Raw genomic sequence first — 14,006 nt, 5'->3', positions numbered from 1 at the left:
GATGCTTCAATGTCAGATAGTCACCAAGAAGTCAAAGAGAGGACTTGGAAGAACAAATTTATGCAGAGACTAGTAAGGAAGTGGAACTCATTACCATAGGAAATTGATGAGGCGAATAGTATAGGTGAATTTAAGTGAGACTGGTGAATGAAATAGAAGGTTGTGTTTGTTGTTAATGGGGTAATTGAATGAAGTGTACATACTGGTGTGGGCTGAATGGCTTTGCTTTGGGTTATACATTATGTTGAATTCTGTTCCATATAGAGCTTTTGTCTTATTTTCAGAATTACATTTGCTGTAAGAATGAAAATTAATGCAAAACAGGGATGAGATGCAAAATTGTGTATAAATATTGTCTTGAATCAGTATTATTTCTGATTATTCAAATTAGTCAATTTAGTAACCATTGAGCCATGAGTCATCTAATTATTTTGAACTTGAGGTGCCCAGTTCTGACATGCTAAATTTTCTGACCTGTTGCTTTTTATTGACTGTTGCAAATCTGAGTATTTAGTGACCCCCAGTGGTGAAGTGGAGATTTGCACTACTAGCCAGATTTTAATCAAGTTTCTGTGGCAGCCTTCAATCATATTACATTCATAAATGATTGAAATAAATTTTCATGTATTTACTGGAAATAAGGTTATTAAACAGAACACATGGAATTGATTTAAAACTCCTTTATTATTTATGAATTCTGGTGGCATTCATAGTAATTCACTTAATGAATGACCACTTTGGAAAAGAATCAAAAAGTTCTCATTGCTTGTGAATCTGTAACTTAATGTGAGTTGTTATATTTGGAAAAGGGATAAAGGTTTGAAGGAAAAATGATCTTGAATTTCATATTTTGTCTTGCAGTGTTGTGTGCAAAAAGTCTGGCTAAGAAGGATTTCTTCAGTAAGTATTACATTTTGTATTCTATAATTTGTGAAGATAAAGAGTAGAGGGCTGACTCCTCAATTCTGACATTTTTGAGTCCCATTTCATTACATTTAATTGGATTATGAGAGAAAGTTAGCTAGAAATATAAAAAACAGACACAAAAAATCTCTGTAAATGTTTTAAAAAGAAAAAATATGACCAATTATGTATTCATTGTAAAGAAATTGAGACTGGAGAATTAATAACGAAACATATGGAAATAGGCGATTAATTGAATTGTTATTTTGTAGCAGTCATCACTATATACAGAAAAACCTCGATTATCCAAACAAGATCTGAAGGCCCTGATGCTTGGGTAAACTGTGTTATCTGAACATTCGATTATCCGAACAAAATATTCCCCACCCATGTCGTTCAGATTATCTAGGTTGCCGTGTATTTTATATCCTAGAAACAGCAATAAATTGGGAAATGAAAACAAGGGAGGAAGTCAGGAAATTCGCAATCACGAGATGTGATACTGAGCAAATTGTTGGATATGTGGGCTACAGTTGCCTGGTGATGGGCTTCATCATTGAGTCTCAAAAGAATGGCTGTTGAGATAATGGATGCATTGGTTTTAATTTTCCAAAACTCTGGGATAGTTCCATTAGATTTTAAGGGAGTAAATTTAGTTCCTTTTCAAAAAGGGAGGAAGACAGGATGCAGGAAACTACAAGTCAGTTAGATTAATATCTGTCATTAGGAAAACATTATAAGAAATTATTGAGGTTATAGCAGGACACATAGAATTGGGCCAAATCAACATGGTTTTGTTAAAGAGACTCAAGTTTAACGAATCTATTTGAGTTCTTTGTTCTAGAGAAAGGGGAACTTATGAATGTATTGTTAATAGATTTCCAGAATATATAATAATGTGTCACATCTAAGGATGTTGTGGAAAATAAAAGCTTATTATATAGGTAGTAGCTTATGGGCATGGATAGAAGATTGTCTGGCTAACAGGAAGCAGAGAGTAAGCATTTGTTTTTAGTTTGGCAAGATGTCACAAATATCAGTGCTGGGACCTCAACTATTTACTACTTATATAAATAACCTGAATAAAGAAAGAGGAGAAATAGTTGCTAAATTTGCCAAAGCCACACAATTATGTTGGAAAGTTACGTTGTGGAGGATATTAGGTGGCTCCAAAATGATATAAATTGGTTAAATGAGTAGGCATAGATATGAAAAATGGAAGATAAAGTGGGAAAACATGAAGTTTTTCATTTTGGCAAGAAGGATTTAAAAAGCACATTATCTACCCGGTGAGAGATTGCAGAGCTGAGTTGTGAAGTTTCCTCATGCATGAATATAAAAGGTTAGTATGCAAGTAAAGCAAATATTTAGGAAAGCTAATAGAATGTTATATAGAGAAAGGGAATTGAGTGCAGAATGCTTTAATTACGTAGGACATTGGTGAGGTCATATCTGAAGTACTTTATACATTGTCACCTTTTATAAAGGAGTGCTGGAAGCAGTTCAGAGACTGTTTACCAGGCTAATATCTGGAATGAGCGGGTTGTCTTACAAGGAAAGATTCGACAGGCTCCACTTGTAGCCATGTGTTAAGAAAAGCAGGAGGCGATTTAAAATACGCAAGATGGTGAGGAGACTTGACAACAGCTGAAGAGAGCATATTTTCTCTTTTAGCAGAATGGAGAACTGGGGAGGGGGGGTGGGGTCACCCATTTAAAACAGAGATTAACAGAATTTTATTCTCTGAGAGTCATAGGTCTGAGGAATTCTCTTGCTGTGAAAGAAGCAGAGTCCTTGGATATTTTTAAGACATTAGTAGATAATTGTTAAGCAAAAGAGTGAATGGTTACCAAGAGTAAACAAAAATGCAAATTTGAGGTTACAATCAGATCTTATTAAATGGAGGATCAGGCTCGAGGAGCTGAATGATTTACACCTGCCCTTTATTAGTTTATTCATATGTGTGTCCTTATAGCCAGGAATAATCGCACAAAAGGAGCGGGTTAGCAAACTTTGCTGGATTCAGTTAAAAATCACACAACACCAGGTTATAGTCCAACAGGTTTAATTGGAAGCACACTAGCTATTGGACTATAACCTGGCGTTGTGTGATTTTTAACTTTGTACACCCCAGTCCAACACCAGCATCTCCAAATCTATGCTGGATTCAGTATTCTTGGCTATTGGTCTTACATTCACAACAATTAATGGTTGCAAACTTGTACTCCAAAGCTGGAATATTTTTCAAGGTAAGGTGCAGATCTGCATGTTTGGTAAGGAGACTTCAACTGTTGTGTTGAAAGAGTCAAGATAATGAGAATTGACATGCTTCAGGCAGAGGAGTTTCCTCTTCTGCAATCAAGCATACCTAGATTATAGGAGCTGGTAAGGAAGGTACTCTCTGGCATGAGGAAATGTACCAAGCTAAGGTTGCTTCCAGCTGACATCTTAAATTTTGTCCATAGCTATTAATACATAAGCATCAAATCCAAACATGGTGCAGCACCCACAATGACCATGGACCATAGTAAATTCTGATATGTTGAATGGCAAAACTTCCATAATTTTTATGCTACAGACTGAACATTGCTGGCATGGAAAGATATTTTAAAACACTCTGGACTGCTGTATGCTATGCTCTAAGTTAAAATCTTCATGCTGTGCAATCATGCATTCAAAGCAGATAGAATGAAGGCTGGCCACTGAGGTGCCACTTAGGTTAAATCGTGTGCTGAAAGCTTGCATAGTTTCTGTTTTTAAAAGTGAAGTTTATACACAATTAGTGTGTGATTGCACAATGGTAGTGGTCCTTCAAATGGCCTTATCCACAATGAGAAGACAGCTGAAGACATCATTAGAATGGCGACCTGAAAGCATGTGGCCAAGGGAGAGCTTGTTGGCTTTTGTAACAGACCTGAAAGGCAAGTATTCTTCAAAGTTTTACACTCACTTAACTTTCAAATTCGTTCATCCAATGATGGATCCAGGAGCAGCATGATACTCACTGTATTGTCTTTACTACTGGGTTCAGGTCTGTATTTAAATTACATTATCTTCATCACCTGTTTTCTCTTTACATTGGCCTCCAAAGATGTTGTGCCTGTCACTGAGGCATGGAGCAAGCCAGTGCTTCACATGAACACCCGTGAAGCATTTCTGACCACACAGGAACCAGCTCAGATATATTCCGCAGGATAATCAGAAAATTCAAATGAGGAAGAGATTGTTGATGGAGGAGCAACAACATGAAAATTGACTTGACTAATGCTGTGTAATACGGGATCCATAAATCTGTATCTTACTGAGGCAATAAATGTCGGAGACCTTTAATTAAACAATAAAATAAGCACTATATAAAGTTTTTTGAGAATGTTTGCGATTCTTGAATAGTATGTACGAAAATTGATAAATTCAGTTATGTCATGTATGAAAATATAGCATGTTTGTAATCCATCAGGCAGCTAATGGTAATTTGTCTGCAGAAAAACTCCTGAGGATAGTTGTTCAAAACAAAGATATAGTTTTCCTTGTTAAAGATGTTACTGTGGCTATGAAATCTTAAGAGATAACGTATTTTTTATTTTTGGGACTATAACCTGAAATGGAAATTGGACTTCTCTAAATGGAATACAAGGAAAGTTTTTACCTTGAAAATCAAGTGCTGCATCTATTGTTGAGCTGTGCAATGGAGCTGCTTTTTGAAGCAATAGAGGGAGAATTCGCGTTTAGCACTGAGTGTCTTTTGAACTCAGCATGTTCTTCCTGAAACAGCCTTCTGATTGGTTGAGCTGCAAAGTGGTTAAAAAGCTTTGTGTTCCACAGTAGCAGCAGAGGAGAAAAACCTAAGATCAATAGCGACTACTGACGTTCTCTCTCACTTCCCCCTCCCTCTGACTCCATGTGAAAGAAATACAGAAACCCAAGAAAACTTAGAATAAATAAATCTAACAACAAAAGATCTTGTCCAATTGGCCAACCATTGAATCAAAGACCAACTTTCACCCTACAGGCAACAGCGTGCCATCATTACTAAAATTGAAAGGAATGTAGGAAAAATAACGTTCCATCTTGTGATATAGCCTTTTGATTGTCAGAATTTGTTTACCCAGTCTTTATTTTCTTTCAACTCATGATTTAAGTGGAAAACTGTCCTTTGACGATCTTAAACATGATTGAGTGCATGTTTATTTGAGTTTTTTTTAAGGAATATATTTTAAGTTCCGTCATAATAAATTACAAATCCCTTTTTTATCTGCTCATGTTAAAATTAAACGTGTTAGAACAAATTGGCTTTTCGTTCTGTTACTGAAGAAGCCGGTGTAAATTGCTTTTAGAGTCATAGACTATTTTGGGCAATTGATCATTTTGATGATTTAATTGGAATTTTATATGTATATACATTTTATGACGGTTTATGGAACAGTGAAGAAATATTGGTGCACTTTTTCCAGTTAAATTGTGACAAGCTCCTGGGATTAAATTTTACAGGAGGCTTAATTCTATAAAGACTTGGGAAATGATTGGTGATATTGCTATGGGATTTCATAGTGAGGTCCAAAGATCCGACACATCTGCTCCACTGAATTGCAAAGGATACCCTGCAACATGTACAAATCTAGAAAAGATACTTGGTTACCTTTCCAGATGATGCCAGATCTACCACTTCAGCTGTAAACTGACAGATTACTGACAAAAATCTAGAAATAATTGTTGGTTGATCTTGAGATGTAGCACAAAGAGGTTAAGTGCAGTAGTGGTAATTTGGAGTTTTCCTGCTGAGAACCAACTGGCTACCATTGAAACTACTCATCCCAGTAAAATAACTTTTAAAAAAATTAGATGGGAGTTGTCCTATAAGCATTGTTATGGAAAAGTTGAAGCACTTCTGTTCTGAATAGAAGTAAAGACATTAATTGGTGGTCTGCATAATGTGAATTTTTTTGACAAATAGTGCACAATAATGCTGTCGCTAATGTAGCAAAAACACAGATGATAGCATTAATCCTGCACAGGCAGAATACGTAGTTCATAGTGCTGGTGCATTCTGAGAACCACATATCTGTTCATTCTGCTTTTATACTTGTGTCGGGTTACGGTGTCCACCAGTGCCCTCCATTTCTATATTTTTCTTTACCTCTTTCTGCTCAAGGCTGAAGTTTCTTTGAGGAGATTGAAAGGTAAGAGGACAATCATTTAAAATGTTGGTTTGGACTTGAAACGTTAACTCTTATTTCTCTCCACAGATGCTACCAGCAATTTCTGTTTTCATTTGTAATGTATTCCTGTATATTTGTGATGACTTCCAATTTGTTGAATTGATTCTAGGATCCAGGGAATTTTGAAAATTCATAACCATTGCATCCACTATCTCTTTATGAACCATAAAAAGCCGGCCACTAAATCCTGGGGATTTGTTGGCTTTTAGTCCCATCAGATTTCTCCAATACTTTTTAAAATCTATATTAAATATTATCTTTCTCACTCTTATTAGTTCTTGGCATCATCCACTTCTGGTATTTAACGTGCATCTTTTATTGTGCAGGCAGAGACAAAATATTTTGTTAACATTACTGCTGCTTCCTCATTCCTCATAGTAATTTCTCCTTTCTATGTCTCTTGATGGACTAGCATTGCGTATCTCTTTTTCATATATTTGTGAAGTCTTTGGAATGTTTTCATACTCCTGCTTTGTTTACTCTCAATTTTCTGAGCAAGTTTTTACTATCCTTATGTTGTTTTTTTAAGAGCACTTCTAATCCTCAGGCTTAATACCACCTTTCTGTAACCTTTTGAAAGATGCTTTTAATCTAATACTAACCTTAACTTCTCTACTAAACCACAGATGGATCTATCTTGGTAAGTTTGTATAGTTTAGTGAATTGTATATTATTGGATATCATGAATCATGAGTTTTAATGTCTTTCGTTGTCTTTATCATATCTTTTAGTCTGTTTACTCTTTGTCAGCTTTTTCTTCATGCCTATATAGTTGGCTTTAAGTTTAAGATTCTTGTTTTGGACTGGAGTATGCTACTGTCAAACGTAAAATGGAATTCAATTATTATGATCATCCTTTTTCAAAGGACCTTTTTATTATGCAGTGACTAGGTACAGCTTTTTCATTGTATAATACTAGATTCAATTCTATAAAATATTATTGTAAAAAGCTAGTGAAAGTATTCTGTAAATGCATCTTTTGGCCTATCTTTGATCATTTGATTTCTCTAGCCTACATAAAGATGAAAATTCTGTTTGTTTATTACATTATTTTTATTACAAACTCCAATTATTTATTGCTCAATACTTTGTCCAACCATTGTCAAGGAACCTATAACAATAGCTGGTGCTATTCGGATGGGTTTAAACTAGCTCAGCAGGTGGACGGGAACCTGTGGTGTAGTTGCAGTGCAGAGGGGGATGAGAGTAGGGAGGATAGGGACAGGATTTCAGGGTCACAGGAATATGCTGGCAGACAGCAAGCTGGTTTGAAGTTTGTCTAATTCAACGCCAGAAGTATCTGAAATAAAGTAGGTGAGCTTGCAGCATGGATAGGTACCTGGGACTTCGATGTTGTGGCCATTTCGGAGAGATGGATAGAGCAGGGTGAGGAATGGATGTTGCAGGTTTCATTAAGAACAGGCAAAGCGGTACAGGAGGGGGAGGCGTGGCCTTGTTAGTCAAGGATAGTATAACAGTGGCTGAAAGAACTTTTGACAAGGACTTGTCTACTGAGGTAGTGTGATCTGAGGTTAGAAAAGGGCGAGGAGAGGTCACAATGCTTAGAGTTTTTTTATAGGCCTCTGCAGAGTTCCAGGGAGGTAGAAAAAAGGATTGGCAAAATTATTCTGGGTAGGAGTGAAAGGAACAGGGTGGTCATTATGGAGGCCTTTAACTTTCCCAACATTGACTGGAAATGCTAAAACTCTAGTACGTTGGATGGATCCGTTTTTGTCCCATGTGTAAAGGAGGGTTTCCTGATGCAGTATGTCGAAGGGCCGACAGGAGGGGAGGCCACACTGGATCTGGTGCTTGGTAATGAACCAGGCCAGGTGTTTGATTTAGTTGTAGGTGAGCACTTTGGAGACAGTGACCATAATTCAGTTACGTTTAGTTTAGTGATGGAAAGGGATAGGTACATGCCACATGTCAAGAGTTACCGATGGGGCGAGGGCAATTATAATGCGATTAGGCAAGAATTAGGATGCATAGAATGGGGTAGCAAAATGCGGGGGATGCAGATAATGGAAATGTGGAGCTGGTTTAAAGAACAGATATTGCATGTCCTTGATAGGTATGTCCCTGTCAGGCAGGGAGGAAGCAATAAGGTAAGGGAACTGTGGTTTACTACAGAAATTGCATCTCTTGTTAAGCAGAAGAAGAAGGCTTATGTGTTGATGAGGCAAGATGGTTCAGATGAGGCGATGGAGTGTTACAGATAGCTAGGAAGGCTTTAAAGAGAGAGTTAAGAAGAGCAAAGAGAGGACGCGAGCAGTCTTTAGCTAGAATAAAGGAGAATCCTAAAGCTTTCTATAGGTATGTGAGGAATAAGAGGACGACTAGGGTAGGAATAGGGCCAGTCAAAGACAAAAGTGGGAAGTTGAAGGTGGACCCTGTGGAGATCCGGGAGGTGCTAAATGAACATTTCTCATCGGTTTTCACCCAGGAATAGGAGAATATTGTAGAGCAGAAGAATGAGGTATGAGATATTAGACTAGAAAGGATCGAGGTTAGTTACAAACAGGTGTTATCAATTCGAGAAGGAGTGAAAGTAGACAAGTCCCCTGGGCTGGATGGATCTATCTGAGGATTCTCTGGGAAGCTAGGGAGGAGATAGCTGAGCCTTTTGCTTTGATATTTGAGTCATCATTTTCTACAGGTTTAGTACCAGAGGGCTGGAGGATTGCAAATGTTGTGCCCTTGTTCAAGAAGGGCAGTAGAGATGACCCAGGTAGTTATAGACCAGTGAGCCTTACTTCTGTTGTAGGAAAGGTTTTGGAAATGATTATAAGAAATGAGATTTATAATCATCTAGCAAGCAACAATTTGATGTCAGATACTCAACATGGTTTCGTCAAGGGCAGGTCATGTCTCACAAACTTCATTGAGTTTTTTGAGAAGGTGACCAAGCATGTAGATGAAGGTAGGGCAGTTGACGCAGTATACATATACTTGAGTAAAGCCTTTGATAAGGTTCCACATGGTAGGCTGTTGGAGAAAACGCAGAAGTATGGGGTTGAGGGTAAGATAGCAGTTTGGATTAGAAACTGGCTTTCTGAAAGAAAGCAGCGAGTGGTGGTTAATAGAAACTATTCAGCCTGGAGCCCAGTTACTATTGGTGTGACACAAGGATCTGTTTTGGGACCACCACTGTTTGTCATTTTTATAAATGACTTAGGCGCAGGCATAGGTGGATGGATTAGTAAATTTGCAGATGACCCTAAAGTCGGTGGAGTAGTAGACAGTGTGGAAGAATGTTACAGATTGCAGGGGGACTTTGATAAACTGCAGGATTGGGCTGAGAGGTGGCAAATGGAGTTCAATGCAGCCAATTGTGAGATGATGCACTTTGGGAAGAATAATATGAAGGCAGAGTACCGGGTCAATGAAAAGATTCTTGGTAGTGTGGATGTGCAGAGGGATCTTGGAGTCCATGTACATAGATCCCTGAAAGTTACCACCCAGGTTGAGAAGGCATACAGTGTGTTAGGTTTCATTTGTAGAGGGATTGAGTTCCGGAGCCGCAATATTGTGCTACAACTATACAAAACATTGTTGTGACCACACTGATTATTGTGTACAGTTCTGGACGCCATATTTCGGGAAGGATGTGGAAGCACTGGAAAAGGTGTAGAGGAGTTTTATGAGGCTGTTGCCTGGTCTGGAGGTAAGGTCTTATGAGGAAAGGCTGAGAGACTTGGGCCTGTCCTCATTGCAAAGAAGAAGGCTAAGAGGGGATTTGATAAGATATACAAGATTATCAGAGGATTAGATAGAGTAGACAGTGAAATTGTTTTTCCTAGGATGGTGACGTCAGCTTGTATGAGGGGACATAACTACAAATTGAGGGGTGATAGATTTAAGACAAATGTCAGAGGCAGGTTCTTTACTCAGAGGGTGGAATGCCCTACTTGCCAATGTAGTAAACTCAGACACATTAGGGAGATTTAAACAATCCTTAGATAAGCACACGGATGATGATGGGATAGCGTAGGGGGACGAGCTGAGAATAGTTCATGGGTTGGCACAACATCGAGGGCCGAAGGGCCTGTTCTGCGTTGTAATGTTCTATGTCTCTATGTAATTTCCATTAATATTTTCTAACCCATGCCAATTCTAATCTGTCTTCCATTATTTTGTTTGCTGAACTTTGGAGTCAAGTTCCTTTCTCACTTATGTCCATGTGCTCTTTACTATCCAAGTTACTTGTTCCATTTTGCCTTAAAATTGTGTTTCCTTTATCGCATGTAACCACATCACTGTAATGGCATTTAGATCTAAACCGTATATTTCTGTTGTGAGTTCATCTATTTGATTACAGATTATTTGCATATTTAGATAAAGAACATTCAGTTTTAGTTACTTTTATTAGTTTCAAAGATTAGATTAGATTAGATTAGATTGCCTACAGCATGGAAACAGGCCCTTCAGCCCACCAAGTTCACATTGACCCTCCAAAACAGTAACCCACCCAGACCCATTCCCCTATCCTATATTAACCCCTGACTAATGCACCAAACACTTTGGGCAATTTAGCATGGCCAGTTCACCTGACGTGCACATCTTTCGATTATCACATCTTTCAATTGTGGGAGGAAACCAGAGCACCCGGATGAAATCCACGCAAACACGGGGAGAATGTGCAAACTCCACACAGATTGTTGCCTGAGGCAGGAGTCGAACCCAGGTCCCTGGCTCTGTGAGGCAGCAGTGCTAACCACTGTGCCGCCCTAAAGTTTTTGCAAAGACCTCGTACTGATGCACAATCACGATTAAACTCCCTGTCCCTTTCAATCTCACTCTGCTTGTGTTTAGTTAAATTGCTACACTGCTCTATTGCCTTAATATTTCTCTTTCAGATTTTTAGATATTGTTTCACCTTCCAGCCCATCCTCGCGTTAAGTCCTGGACACAGCTCTCTTAGTTATATAATTCGCTTGGATTTTGAGCCCAGCCTGTTTTAAATGGAACTCATCTTAACCGAACGACACCCTCTTTTCCTAATGTTGATGCCAGTAGCCAATGAGTTGAAGACGCTTCATCCCACAGCTCTTTTCAGCCAAGCTTTTAATTCTCTGATCTACTAGACATATTTCAGTTACTATACAAACCAAATAACAATCTAGATCTTGGGACTTCGCTGTTGTAGAGCAAAGTCAGGAATGGATGTTGCAGGTTCCAGGGTTTAGATCTTTCATTAAGATCAGGGGAGGTGATAAAAAAAGGGGGAGGTATGGCTTTGTTAGTCAAGGACGGTATAAAAGTGGCTGAAATAATTTTCATGAGGACTCCTCTATTGAGGTGGTAAGGGCTGAGGTTAGAAACAGGACAGGAGAGGTCACACTACGGGGAGCTTTTTTATAGGCATCCACAAAGTTTCATGGATGTGGAGGAAAGGATTGGCAAATCGATTCTGGGCAGGAGTGAAAGGCACAGGGTGGTCGTTATGGGGTCTTTATCTTCCCTAACATTGACTGGAAATGCTATAACTGTAGTACGTCGATGGATCGGTTTTTGTCAAATGTATGCAATTCCTGACACAGTATGTCAAAAGGCTGACAAGAGGGGGGGCCTCACTAGATCTGGTACTTGGAAATGAACCAGGCTAGGTATTTGATTTAGTAGTGATAGGTGAGCATTTTGGAGAGAGTGACCATAATTTGGTTACATTTAGTTTAGTAATGGAAAGGGATATGTAAGTGCCACAAGGCAAGAGTTATAGATGGGGCAAGGACAATTATAATGTGATTAGGCAAGTCTTAGGAGACATAGAATGGGGCAGCAAAATGCAGGGGATGGGATCAATCAAAATGTAGAGCTGGTTTAAAGAACAGATATTGCGTGTTTTTGATAGGGATATCCCTATCAGGCAGGGAGGAAACAATAAGGTAAGGGAACCATGGTTTACTAAAGAAATTGTATCTCTTGTTAAGTGGAAGAGGGAGGCTTATTGACATTGACGCAAGATGTTTCCGAGTAACTCTGAAGGATTTAAAGAGAGTTAAGAAGAGCAAGGAGCTGACATGAGCAGACTTTAGCAGGTAGAATAAAGGAGAACCCTAAAGCTTTCTATCGGTATATGAGGAATAAAAGGATGACTAGGGTAGGAATAAGGCCTGTCAAAGACCGAAGTGGGAAGTTGTGGAGATCAAAGAGGTGCTAAATGTATATTTCTCATCTGTTTTCACCTAGGGAAAGGAGAATATTGTAGAGGAAATGGGCTGTTAGACTAGACAGGTTTGAGGTTAGTAAGGAGGACGTGATATCAATTTGAGAAGATGTGAAAGTAGATAATCCCCTGGGCCTGATGGGACTTTTCCAGGAATTCATTGGGAAGCTAGGGAAGAGATGGTTGAGCCTTTGGCCTTGACCTTCGAGTCGTCATTATCTACAGCTTTAGTACCAGAGGATATAAGGATTGCAAATGTTGTGCCCTTCCTCAATAAGAGTAGTAGAGATGACCCTGGTAATTATAGACCAGTGAGCCTTACATTTGTTGTAGGAAGAGTTTTGCAAAGGATTATAAGAGATAGGATTTATAATCATCTAGCAAGCAATAATTTGATTGGAAGTTGTCAACATGGATTCATCAAGGGCGTGTCTCACAAACCTCCGTTGAGTTTTTTGAGAAGGTGACCAAGCATGTGGATGAGGATTGGACAGTTGACATGGTATACATGGACTTCAGTAAAGCCTTTGATAAGGTTCCACATGGTAGGCTATTGGAGAAAATGTGGAGGCATGAGATTGGAGGTGATTTAGCAGTTTGGATTAGAAACGTCTTTCTGTACTAAGGCAACGAGTGGTGGTTGATGGAAAATGTTCAGCCTGGAGTCCCGTTACTAGTGGTGTGCTACAAGGATCTGTTTTGCGTCCATTACTGTTTGTCATTTTTATGAACGACTTGGGCACAAGCATAAGTGGATGGGTTAGTAAGTTTACAGATGACACTAAAGTCGATCGAGTGTGGGAAAATGTTGCAGGTTGCAGGGAGACTTGGATAAACTGCAGAATTGGCAAATGGAATCCAATGCAGATAAATGTGAGGTGATTCACTTTGGAAAGAATATAACAGGAAAGCAGAATACTGGGTCAGTGGAAAGATTCTTTGTCATGTGGATGTACAGAGGGATCTTGGTATCCATGTACATAGATCCTGAAAGTTGCCACCCACGTTGATCGTGCTGTTAAGAAGGCATACGGTGTGTTAGGTTTTATTGGTAGAGGGATTGAGTTCCAGAGCCGAGATGACATGTTGCAACTGTACCAAAAGCTAGTGCGGCCTCACCTAGAGTACTGTGTACAGTTCTGGTCACCCCATTACAGGAAGGATGTGGAAGCATTGGAAAAGGTGCAGAGAGCATTTACCAGGATATTGCCTGGACTGTAGTGAAAGTCTTATGAGGAAAGGCTGAGGAACTTGGGTCTGTTCTCATTGGAGAGAAGAAGGCTAAGAGGGGATTTAATAGAGACATACAAGATGATCAGGGGATTAGATAGATTGGACAGTGAGAGTATTTTTCCGAGGATGATGATGTCTGCTTGTACGAGGGGGCATAGCTGCAAATTGAGAGGTGATAGATTTAAGACAGATGTCAGAGAATAGTAAGGGCGTGTAATGCCCTGCCTGGCAATGTAGTTAACTCGGCCACATTGGGGGCTTCAAACAGTCCTTGGATCAGCATGTGGATGATGATGGGATAGTGTAGGGAGATGGGCTTAGATTAGTTCACAGGTCAGCGCAATATTGAGGGCAGAAGGGCCTGCTCTGCGCTGATTTGTTCTATGTTGTGTATTCTATTACATCTTGAGAATCTGTGCTTTAAACTAATTCTGCATCTTTATCCACTCCCAGCAAACATTGTCCCCAGTTTGGCCCAATGTTGT

The 14,006-nt window shown here is 39.1% G+C and overlaps 1 protein-coding gene across 3 annotated transcripts in view; it reads left to right on the top strand.

Moving 5' to 3' along the window:
- smurf1 (SMAD specific E3 ubiquitin protein ligase 1) overlaps nucleotides 1-14,006 on the top strand; it is a 131,907-nt gene that overhangs the window by 58,377 nt on the left and 59,524 nt on the right. For all 3 annotated transcript variants that reach the window (XM_060840837.1, XM_060840836.1, XM_060840834.1), the window contains exon 2: nucleotides 862-900. In XM_060840837.1, the coding sequence (XP_060696820.1) occupies nucleotides 862-900 (39 nt within the window). The remainder of the gene's footprint in view (nucleotides 1-861; nucleotides 901-14,006) is intronic.

Source organism: Hemiscyllium ocellatum, chromosome 20 (genome assembly GCF_020745735.1).
Source record: "Hemiscyllium ocellatum isolate sHemOce1 chromosome 20, sHemOce1.pat.X.cur, whole genome shotgun sequence".
NCBI lineage: Eukaryota > Metazoa > Chordata > Chondrichthyes > Orectolobiformes > Hemiscylliidae > Hemiscyllium > Hemiscyllium ocellatum.
The sequence above is the reverse complement of the archived record's forward strand: the minus strand, read 5'-3'. Positions and strand labels throughout refer to the sequence as shown.